The 12,339-nt window shown below is 40.4% G+C and overlaps 1 protein-coding gene across 3 annotated transcripts in view; it reads left to right on the top strand.

Annotated features, from left to right (window-relative positions):
* The window catches only part of FOCAD (focadhesin), a 138,089-nt gene that overhangs the window by 19,956 nt on the left and 105,794 nt on the right, over positions 1 to 12,339 (top strand). For all 3 annotated transcript variants that reach the window (XM_075079255.1, XM_075079253.1, XM_075079254.1), the window contains 2 exons: positions 855 to 959; positions 12,142 to 12,243. In XM_075079255.1, coding sequence (XP_074935356.1) covers positions 855 to 959; positions 12,142 to 12,243 — 207 coding nt within the window. The remainder of the gene's footprint in view (positions 1 to 854; positions 960 to 12,141; positions 12,244 to 12,339) is intronic.

Here is a 12,339-nt window from a genome sequence, read left to right as displayed (position 1 = left end):
ACATTTTTACCCTGTGGAAGAGTGTTTCATTATAGAATCCAGGCTGTTTTCTTAAGGAGGAATTGGGTTGGATCTGCCATGGTGTAGTTGGAAAGGTGTGGAAAGGACTTCATAATTAGAAGAGAATAGCAAAATTTAGAAAGTTGCCCTTGTAAGCTCAGCCAAGCTTTTTACTGCATGGTCACAGAGCTTTCTTTCCACCTTGTGGTGCACTTCATTAATTTCATTAACGTCTCTCCAGGAGAACATGGGAAATCCTATCAAAATTCCAGAAATACTGTTGTTTCTTGAATTTTCCTGAATGGTAAATTAAACAACATAGGAGGAGGATGATAAAATAGCTGTATATATCTATTTATGTAGTCCCTGGCTCCTGGGTTCAAAAGTCAGCACGAACTACGTGTCTCAAGTGTCTTTTTCTGCCAATGTGATTTCTCTTGCTTTCTCTTGCTAGACAGTGGTGTGGTTGAAATTTGTGTACTATGCTGGATGTTCACCTATAAACTTGCATTCAGAGAAGAGCTGATTTTCAATTTTTAATGTATTAAAATCCCTAGTTTCAGTTAAGCTTTGGACAGCAAATGTACTTGTAAGTTATGGTAGAAGCAAACAATCAAAAGTTTTAATTGATGCATTAATTATTCTCTTTACTGTTTTGCTCATGATGTGAAAAGGAAAACGAAGACATGTGGATGCAAAACTTGCCCAGAACTGTGTAAGCAAATGTGAAGAGGTCCTTAAGGAGAACTCAAGGCTTCTTGAGTGTCCGCTTTGTTCCTGGGTTCTTCTTCCTATGGAAGAATCAGCTAGTATAACTACATACGTGACAGTAATGTATTTCTTTTTGTCAACAGGAATGTGCATGGTTTAGTAAAAACTATTTCGAAATTACTACAAATTCAAGCTATTGAACTGGGAAAAGATGGAGATGAGGCTGTTTGGAATCTATATGGAATCAGGTTAGTTTCATATCAGTTTTATTTAGATATTATAGTAACTTGTGTTTTCCAGAAAAACATAAATAAGCGATGTTACTGGCTTTCAGTCTGTGCAGCTAATCAAGCACTGGCACAGGTTGCCCACAAAGGATGTAGAATCTGCACCCTTGAAGACAGCAAAACCTGACTGTGATCCTGGGCAGCCGTCACCAGCTGACTGTGCTTGAGCGTGTGGATTGGACTAGATGATCTGAGGAGGCCCCTGCCAAATTAAATGATTCTCTGACTCTGTGGGAATTTTAGTGGAAAGTTTTAAAGACAACATGAAGGCTGTGTATGAGAAAGAACAAATAAATGCTGGGACTTTTCCAGATACGGTAGCTGGATGATTGCTAATAGTCCTTTCAAAAGTCTTCTATTTTAAGATTGTGGACCACTTTCCTCTCACTTGTTTTTCCTGCTGTATTCCTGTTATCAAATTAAGGTACCTTAATGCTTTTACTGTTAAAAGTGGTTGCCATGTGAAAACAAATTATTTAAAGATGCATCCAGAGCTACTTGTATAAGGCTCCTTGTCATGCAATAGCAGCCATCCTAAGGAGACATGTTAGTGACTTCATCCAGCTCTTGAGAAACCTTGAGTCAGTGCTGACATTAACAGTCACTACTGTATCTTTTCTGGAGAAGATCCCAGGTTGGTAGATGTCATGAACATTTTTCAAGTTCCTTTTTATGCAGTTAAGAGATACCATTGTAGCAGGCTGTAGCTATAATGCTGTAACGATATAAAAGCCACTATTTGGAAAACAGGAATCATGTCTTTGCTTAAGCAAAATTAAATAGCAAAGAAAAGTGAAACAGGGTTTGGAATGCTGGATGCACTTGCATACCTGAAGTCCTGTGTGCCTTTGTTTTTCTAGCTATATCAGTTCTCTCTACAAAGTCCACACTCTCACAGAACAGTTTTAATTGAAAAGGCCTGTAATGAAGGGCTGTGAGATGGAACCCTTTTGGCAACTACCTCTTTAGTAGTAAATAAATTTATTTAAAGTCTGGTGGTAGAAGAGGCTAAGTTAAAGCAAATTAATCCAGGCTGTGTGTGACAAGAGGGTAGTAGGATGTGGCTGGAATAAGGAAATAGCCTCTCCCCAGTAGGGTGAGGAAAGATTATTACTCCTCCCTCCTCTTCCCCTAGCCCCGAAAGAAAAATTGCTGGTAACCTATAAGGAAGGTGAAATTTGATCATTCAGAATGGTTTAAAGTAATAGAAAGCTGAAGATAAGCAGCAGACTTATACGTAGCCAGTGCATTTTTTGTTTTTCCTTTTTCCTTCCAGTTAACTTTAAGGAAGAGAGATGTCTGGTTGTTTCATTTAGTTTCGAATATCTACTAAGCCCTGTGATTTTTTTGGTTTCTAGTGTATTGAATGGCCTGTCTTTATTCAGTGACTACTTACGTAACAATTTTTGTAGTTTTGTTCTAACAAGTGCCATTAAATCTTGATTTCTGAAAGAAATGGAAGAATGTATGCAGTAGCTCACCAAAAGAAACCTATTACAGTGTTCATATCTTATGCTGTTAACTGTGCAAAAGTATTCTCTATGGAAATCATCAATGAAGAATCAAAAAGCACCAGTATGTTCTCAAGTAGTTTGCTATTGTCATCTCTGTTGGGACATTTTAAAACCAGTATTATGGGGTAATAAATAAATAAATTTGTTTTAGACCAATGCTAATTCTGCACAACTGAATTACTTTTATAATACTGTTTCTTGTGATGATGTAATACCATGAACACTTCCTGAACAGAAACCGGAGAAAACAATGTCTTGCAGTTCGGGGAGTTTTGTCTGGTTATGTTGTATTGGGTTTGTCGTGGGGAGTTGGCCTTCCCCTTAGCAGCCACCATAGTGCTGTGCTTTGTATTTGAAGCTGGAATGGTGTTGACACACCAGCGTTTTTGCTACTACTGAGCAATGCTGTCTCTCCAGGCCACTTCCACCTCTTCAAAGGCCGGTAAGGCAGGGGTGAGCAAGACTTTGGGAGGGGACGTAGCCAGGACAGCTGACCAAAGGGGTATTTTTCTACCGTATGATGTCATGCTCAGCAATAAAAGCTAAGAGAAAGGAGCTGGGGTGGGGATGGGGCATTCATTATTGAGGCATTTGTCTTCCAAAGCAACCACTTACAGGTACTTAAGCCCTGCTTCCCAGGAAGTGACTGGGCATTGCCTGTTGATGGGAGGTAGAGAAGAAATCTTTCTGTTTTTCTTTACTCTCACATTTGGCCTTTGCTTTTCTTTATTGAACGCCCTTTATCTTGACTCACAAGTTTTTCATCTCATTTTCTCCCCATCCTGGTGAACAGGGGGAGTGAGAGTGAGAGAGGAGCTTGGTGGGCACCGGGCAGCCAGTCAAGGTCAACCCACCACATAGGTTTTCTCATCTCATCTGGGGAAGCCTCTGTAGTTTTAATGCTGGGATTCCCCACTTTCTGTAAGCAAATTAACTTTGGAAAATAGAGAAGGGATTACATCTGTTGCTACAGGAAGTGGGAAGGGTTCTGTTTACCCTAGTAAGTTTGTAGAAAGCTGCCTCATGTATCACTGAATTTTGGGATTCCTAATTGTTTCCATAAGCTGTGTACATACCACTAGTTGGTTGGTGGATGTTGTTTGGTTTTTTGGTTTTTTTAATAACTAGTATTCCAGTGGTGGATAAATACTAAAACAAATATGCTGGGTTTTTTTTCAGGATGTCTGAAAAAAAATTATGTGATTTTTAAACTCACTTATGGGATGATCTATACTTTTTGGTATTAAGTTAGGACCAGCTGTAGCACAGGCAGAAGTAGTCTGCAGTCTGGTCTCACTGTGGACTAGAACTGAGCGTTCCTACTGGATTTATTATCTCATCTGGCATAAAGTTGTCTGTTTCCTATGCATATTAATATAGCTGTCCAGTAAACTAAGCTCAAGCTTAATTGAGTGGGAGGACAGGGAAGAGTAGTTTTTGAGGAACACTTGTCAGCATTCTCAGTGCATGTACGGAACTCTGGCTATAAATTTTTTCTGAAAGCTATTTTTAAAATGAACCTGTATTTTACATTATTCTTAATGATTCGGCCTTCATGGTTTTTCTTGTATTAAAATTCTAGAGAGCTGCCAACTTTCTGAAGTCAAAATTCAGAACAGGTAGAAAAATGCTTTAAAAATGCATATTTGATGGAGTAAAGTGCTATTCCACCTTTCTGAAAGGGCCAGGGCCACAGCTGCATATGCAGAAAAGTATGTTGACTTGAGGACGTTTTCTCATACAGAAAAATGAATCTGTCACTGAATTTGTCCTCTAAATCAGATTGGAGCTCTCTTGTGTTCAGAGATGTAATAAAAAGGTTAAGATGACATAAAGGTTAAAAATAATTCTTGTTTTATGTAAGATTTATCTTTATTTTCCTGGACTCTTAGGTATTTACAGGTGGCTAGCTGCTGTGTCTGATTGTGCATTTTGCTTTATCCAGAACCCACCAGCAATAATTTAGTGCAGTAGCGTTGTAATGTCATTTAAAGATGTTCATTTTATAGTGCTGTGTTAGCAATCCTTGAGTTCATATTGACTATAAATTGCATCTACACACCTCATTTTTCCTAATGCTAATAGCATTATCAAGTGGAACTTTTTGGCCTGCACGTTTTTGTGTTTCGTTATTTATCATTGTTTACTATAGAGCTTAGCCGATTTCTTTCATCATCCAGGTCAGTGGAGTTGTATTAGTTTCAGAACACGTAAAATCTGTTATAAAAAGCTTTCTTTTTTTCTGGATAGTAAGCCATTTTAATTTTAAACTTGGTGTGTCACGTGCTGACTTTATCAAGGTTCTACTGACTTCAGTGTCCTAGCACTTAAGTGACTTAGACACATACTCTTGTTATTAGGAAAGGTAATTAATTTGTAAAATATGACAAAGGTATTGAAATAAGCAGCTGCTATAACTCTTTATACAGGGCTATGCACTTTCAAGGTCCTGGCATGGTATCTGAACAGTATTTCTAGCTTGCTGCCTGATAAATGATCCTGTCTATGATCTTGCTGAATTCAAGTGCTTATACAGGCAACTAAATTTTTGCCTCTTGCATGCTGTCATCTTGCAATGGGGCAATAACTTTAGCCTTTCTAGTGTTTATACATAGACTGTGAAAGACACTGTAACTTTAGTAGAATGTTTACAGAATCAAGGAAGGTGGATATATGAAGACCATGTATGTAAGTTAACAAATTTTAGAAAAATTAATGTGGGAAGTGCCAGGCTTCTAACCCCAAATATGAAGGCCAGACCTGTAATACATGCCTACTTTGTGATCTTAGTTAGAATCTGTTTCCTGAACATGCTTTAAGTAGTCTGTAACATCAGCCAGCTTTCTGAAAGTTCCTGTGTCTTCAAATTATTTATTTACCTAAACAGAAACACACCTGTTTGGAAGAAAAATGGTTTGAGGAGCAGACTGAGAAACCAGCTTAAAAACAAAACAAAAAACAACCAACCAAACAAAAAAACAACCTATCTTCTGAGCTTGGTAAATTGTTCCAGTGACTGATTCTTCCAAAGTGAAAATACATTCTCTTTCTTTTTTTTTGGTCTGAATTTGCCAGTTTCAGTTATCAACCTCTGATTCTTGTATGCTAGATTGACATTTCTTGCTGTATGAAATTTCTATTTTCAGTACTCTATTTGCAATGACACTATCCCTTAATCTAATACATGTTAGCTTCTACTTACACTGAGATGTGTTTTTCCAGGCCTTCATGAGACAGCCATGAGAATAATTAAACGTCTCAAGATTTTTAATAGCTGACTTGAAAGAAGGGAACTGGAAGAGGAGCATAGTCTGTAGATTGAGGGAAATGATTACACTTTTTCCTTAGCACTTACCAGACAGTATCTGGAGTACTGTATCCAGTTTTGGGGCCCCCAGTATAAGAAAGAAGTGATATCAGGTGCCAGTTTAGTGGAGGGCCTCTAAGATGGTCACAGGGCTGGAGCATATGCTGCTTACTGAGGGATTTAGGCATATTTAGGCTGGAGAAGAGACCACTTCGAGGAGACCCAACAGCAGCCTTCCCAAGGACTGAATAATATATAGAATAGAATAGACTACTTCTGTGGGAAGGGACCTACAACGATCATCTAGTCCAACTCCCAGATCATTCCAGGGCTGACCAAAAGTTAAAACATATTGCTAAGGGTAAAGGCATTGTCCAAATGCCCCTTAAACACTGACAGCCATGGGGCATCGACCACCTCTCTAGGAAGGCTGTTCCAGGGTTTGACCACCCTCTTGCTAAAGAAATGGTTCCTCATGTCTAGTCCAAACCTCCCCGGCACAATTTTAAGCCGTTCCTGTAAGGCCTGTGGCAACATAACTGGGAGAAGAGACCAGCACCTCCCTCTCCCCTTCCCCTCCTTAGGAAGCTGTAGAGAGCAATGGGGTTGCCCCTCAGCCTCCTTTTCTCCAAACCAGACTGGCCCAGACTCTTCAGCCGCTCCTCACAGGATATGCCTTCCAGTCCTGTCACCAGCTTTGTTGCACTCCTCCAGATACATTCAAGCACCTTCACATCCTTCTTAAATTGTGGGGCCCAGAACTACACAGAGTACTCGAGGTGAGGCCACACCAGTCCTCAATACAGCGGCATAGCCACCTCTTGAGCAGCTGGTTATACTATGTTTGATGCACCCCTGGATGCGGGTTGCCCTCTTGGCTGCCAGGGTACACTGCTGACCCATACTGAGCTTAATGTCAACCAGTACCCCCAGATCCCTTTCTGCACAACTGCTCTCCCAGTTTAGACTTGTGCCTGGCATTACTCCATCTCAGAGGCAGAGTCACAGAATCAGGTTGGAAGGGACCTCAGGGATTATCTAGTCCAACCTTTCTAGGAAGAGCACATTCTAGGCAAGATGGCCCAGCACCCTGTCCAGCTGAATCTTAAAAGGGTCCAATGTGGCAGAGTCAACCACTTCCCTGGGGAGATTATTCCATTGGTTGCCTGTTCTCACTGTGAAAAATCTTGCCTCTCATGTCCAATCAGAATGTTCCCTAGAGCAACTGGTGTCCATTCCCCCTTGTCCTCTCCATGTGACTCCTTGTAAAAAGGGAGTCTCCGTCATCTTTGTAGCTACCCCTTAAGTACTGGTACATGGTGATGAGATCCCCTCTAAGCCTCCTTTTTTCAAGGCTGAACAAACCCAGTTCTCCCAGCCTGTCCTCGTATGGCAGCTTCCCAGTCCTTTGATCATCTTGGTGGCCCTTCTCTGGACCCCTTCCAGCCTGTCCACATCTTTTTTGTATAGCGGGGACCAGAACTGTACGTAGTACTCCAGGTGTTCCCTGACAAATGCTGAGTAGAGTGGGATAATGGCTTCTTTGTCTGTGCTGGTGACGCCCTTTCTGATGCATCCTGTTGGTCTTCTTGGCTGCAGCAGCACACTGTTCGCTCATGTTGAGCTTCCTGTCCACCAGGACACCCCAGGTCCCTTTCCACACAGCTGCTGTCCGGCCAGCTGGATCCCAGTCTGTGCTGCACTCCCAGATTATGTTTTCCCAGGTGCATGACCTTATACTTCTCCTTGTTGAACTTCATAAGTCTCTTGTTGGCCTACTCTTGCAACCTATCCAGATCTTCCTGTGAAGCAGCTCTCCCTTCTGGAGTGTCTACTTCCCCACTCAATTTGGTGTCATCCGCAAACTCCATCAGGCTACACTTGATCCTATTATGCAGATCACTTATGAAGATGTTGAATAACATTGGGCCCAATGTTGATCCCTGGGGGACTCCACTTGTGACAGACTGCCAGTTTGAATAGGAGCTATTTACCACCACCCTTTGGGTGTGGCCTGTCAGCCAATTCCCCACCCACTGTACAGACCACTCACCTAAGCCATAACACATCAGTTTCTCCAGGAGGAGGCTGTGGGGGACTGTATCAAAGGCCTTGGAGAAGTCCAGGTAAACAATGTCCACTGCCTGCCCCATGTCAACCGGGCAAGTCACTTTGTCATAGAAGGCCACGAGGTTTGTCAAGCACGATCTGTCCTTAGTGAAGCCATGTTGGCTTTTCGCAATCACATGCTTCATTTGACTTGTGATGGCCCTCAGAAGGGGGTCTTCCCTGTTGCCCTGTTTGTGATTAAAATAACATTGGCTAGCTTCCCTTCAGCAGGGACCCTCCCCAGATTTCAAAGACCTTTGGTAGATGAAGAAGAAAGGTGGCCAAGAATGCAGAGGCTGGTTCTTGGTGGAAGAACAATAGGTGGTGAGCGAAAGTTTAAAAACAGGATATAAGGAAAAATATTACACCATGAGCACTGTAGCACATTGTACAGAGAGCTGAGGTAAATTTTTCTCTACACTGAATACAACACTGAAGTAATATGGCACCAAAAACTCTTGGAATTATCCCAGTCATAGGCTGCAAAAGACTTCCGTGCCAAGACTGAAATCTACAGCGACCCATGCCCCACCTCCCTTTTTGTTTTCCCTCTATACCCATTAGGCAATGGAATTTATCCTGCTTTCCAGGGTGATTTTTGAAATTCCGAATAGAATGTAATTTAATATTCTATTTGTTAGAACATGGATCAATAAGTGTGCAAAACTGTATGCTTTTGTGCTGCTGCATGGTTTGGAAGCAGTTTGTTATATTTTTGCTTCCCTTTTTGTTCATGTGATTTTTCTAAATGCTAAGACAGCACTAGCTTAAAATCTGTTCAGTTAATCCAGACAGAAAGCTAAATATCTGCTCCTGAAGAGCTTGTCCAGCTACTTTATTTTTGATTCTTCTTCCTGGATGTGTATATGGTCTCATTATCTTAGTGCAAGATCACCCCTGAATTGAACTTGCCTTTTTTTTTTAACAGAGGAAGCTGAGAGCTGCTAGGTTTTTTTTTTACAAAGATTTAAATACAGTATGTTAAATTTTGTCTCTTTTAAGCTTTGTTAAAGAGGTGCCAGACATAAGATGTCAGGTTCTGTTGCTAAATTTCCTTCTGTCTTTAAGTACAATAGCCTTGTAATTGCTCTCAGTTCCATTAGCCCGTATGGGTGGTGAATGTCCTTGATTTTATTGCTCAGACACTATTTGTAATTTTTCAGCTTTATTTTAGATTTTGTAATTACTTCCACTATTTAGGGCACCTTACTAAGAATATTTACTTCCTCATATTCATATATTATGAAAATAAATGTGTTATGTTCATGGCAAATAGATTTTGAAGATAGATTTGTGGTCATACTTCTGAGTCTTGGTAGTGTACAGGCTGTAATGTGTCTGTATATGGAGATAACTTAGCAGCAGTTTTCTTTGTCTGACTTTATTGCATTCCTGTGGATTTCTGCTATTTTTTTTAAAGGCACAGTTGTCTGCATGCCTAAACAGAAATTACCTGAGTCTGGTTTAACCTTCTTGCTGAGAATTTATATTCTAGATATTCTCCTGATTTAGACCAACTGCCTCTAGGCCGATGTCCTCAGCACTGCAATTAAATCTCAATAAATAAAAGCTTTTTCTTGATGCCTGAAAGCATATTAACAACACTTTTTGCTTTGTGGATATCCTATGGCAAGAAGTGCTTTGTCATCAGAGCAAATTTCCTGCATACTTCCACCTTAAGATCCAATGTAGTTTGAAGCTTTTGAAGAGAAGCAGTTGACCAAAACTTATTTTCTGTTCAGGTATCTCAGAATTCTTATTAAGATTTTAGCATGTAGCATGTAAGGACACTGCAGTTATGTGCTGTTACCTGAGCTACACAGCTGCAGAGTTCAGTGAGTCATATTGTCATATTTGACTGTTGTCTTCTGTTGAAGTAGATATTTGCAGTTTCCTTGGTTGTTAGCTCTGTTGCAAAGAACACATTGTGAAGAAAACAAGAGTCATTAGGAATGTAAAATACATTGTAATTAGCTTTCATAACTTGGTGGGCCTTTCATTCAGCTAATTGTGATATTTATTACTCTCTGATTATGTTAAAAACGGTTCAGTTGCCCAGAATTCGAACAATGTTAACATTGAGACTGTAAAAATTACATAAGCACCTCCTTTAGTTTAAGGATATGTCTGCTAGATGATGGTGTTTTTTTAGAAATAGCATCTTAAAAGGCATAGCATAACTCTAAACATTCCTGGTGACAGCAGGTAAGTATTACCTCTTCAGCTCACTTAAGGGAAGCCTTACTACACAGTCACATTATGCAACTCAAATTTGCTATGTAATGGAAAAATAGATATATATTTTTAATTCTTTTATGGGATTCTTGAAGATCTCATTCACTTTACCTGGAGATGCATTTGTTTGTTGTTGCTCAAGGTGAAGCCTGTGTCAGATAGCATAATGCTATTGAATGTCTCAATGAATGTTTTCTTCTGTAATAAAGACTGCTTCAGATCTTGTGCTTTCTGATCTTCACAGGTTTTTAAAACAGCAGTGACAAACAAACCAAATACCATTATAAACCCTTTCTAAAAGGTTTATTTGACTATATCATTCACTGGAGTAAAATTAACAGTATATCAAGAAAACTAACAGTTTCTTCACTGCAGTGTTCTGTATCTGCTATCCTTCAAGTGAGACAGCTCACATGAAGCCCAGCAGTCTGTTGGGCTGTAAACACATGCAAGGAGCTTCAATGTTATGTTAGAAGTGTAGGTGTGTGTGCTGTCCTCCCTCCTCCCCTTTATTTAAAAGGCATGCTTAGTGTCTGAAACTGAAGCAGTCTCTCTTGAGATGTACCACTTCCGTTGGTCAGTCTCGGATCATCTGGTGCTATATAGGTAAAACTGAAAATCTCTCTGGTGTGTAGCACACATTTGTTGGACATGTGAACAGGAAAGATGGTTAACCAAACTGAATGTCTGCAGCATCTGCAGTTCCTAGACTTATGCTGCCCTTCTCTGTGGCTGCTAACCTTGCATGGTGGTGTGTATTTGTGGCCTTTCCATTTATTCGTAGTCCTGCTGTCTCACATGTCTAGCAGGTCTGTGAGAATCAGCAAGGCTCATCTCTTCCAACTTCCCTCTCTTGCTATTAGGAAAGTTGTTTCTGCTCTGAGAGCACGTAGGTATCTTGTGGTCTGCTGTTAAGCTGTTTGTATCCTGTAGAAGAATCTACACTACTCTGCTTGTGGTTGGCTGAGGCAGGAAAGGAAACTGGGGGAAATAAGAGCACTTAGCAGGCAGGTGGGAATAAGGGGACCAGTGACAGCAAGGACAGTAAACTGCAGAAGGAGGTGATGGAGGTAGTGATGAACCTGCCTTCACATCACTAATTCTAGCCAATTTCCCACCTCTCCAGGAAGTTTAATGTTCAGACTCATACTGTTTTCCTTTCTTATACTAACTTACTGTAGTCAAATGACTTTGGTTTTGCTTCTGACAACAAATCATATACTTCAGGCTCCTCTCCTGCCCAGCTTTTCCTCCACCTGCTACTGTACAAGAGTAGTCACTGTTTGGTGCAAGCATCGCACTTCTACGTCATGTAGATGGCCTTCAGTCATTGACTTGGAGGTGGGGAAGGTGGTGGTGATAGATTCATCTGGGAAGAACAGGTGACTGCTAGGCCTTTTCAACTGCAACCATTGTCAGAGTGCTGGCAGTAAAGTGGAGGTCCCTAGGCTAGTGGTATGGCCAGCTTTTCTCCTTTCCTGCTTCTTTCACTGCCTTAAAAAAAAAATAGAAAACCAAATAAATAAGTTTGGAGCAGGTTTAAAGTAGTGGGTAGGGTGTTGGTCATCTCAATTGGTCTTAGGTGCTGAAGATTTGTACTTGGGCTTAAAGACCGGACTGATACGTGGTTCAGGTTTTTCTGTGGTATTACTTGGAGCCCACTGCTAAAGCCTACTGCTGCTACCGATGACTCAAATCAGGCCACACAGCTGAACCATGATCCTTACACACTTATTTAAAAAAAAAAAAAGAAGAAAAATCAGACTAAGGCTTTTTGAATACAGACTTTGTTTTAGTCTGTTTCCTGAAGTTCCTATAAAATGTGCTCTTTTGACAGTGTAGCAGTATTGGTAAAGGGAGTTGGTAATACCAGGGGGTTAAATTGTCTATTTCTACAGTTGCCTTTATTTTGAAGATAGTTATTTTGCACACTCACTTTCTGCATTATAGATCTAAATGTGAATTCTTTGTGTTTCAGGAACACTCCTCATCCATTAATCAGTGTCCTTGAAAACAGACCTGATTGCTGGCCAGTTCTACTGCAGCAGATAGCAGTATTTTTCCATCAGTGTCCAGAGAGGTAAATGAATGAATAAATAAAAAATAGCAGATGTAGATAACTGAATCATATCAGTGTAACTTTTTTCTTGAAGGCAGCTGCAATAAGCAGTAAGAA

Source organism: Phalacrocorax aristotelis, chromosome Z (genome assembly GCF_949628215.1).
Source record: "Phalacrocorax aristotelis chromosome Z, bGulAri2.1, whole genome shotgun sequence".
NCBI lineage: Eukaryota > Metazoa > Chordata > Aves > Suliformes > Phalacrocoracidae > Phalacrocorax > Phalacrocorax aristotelis.
This window is presented reverse-complemented; position numbering and strand designations above follow the sequence as displayed.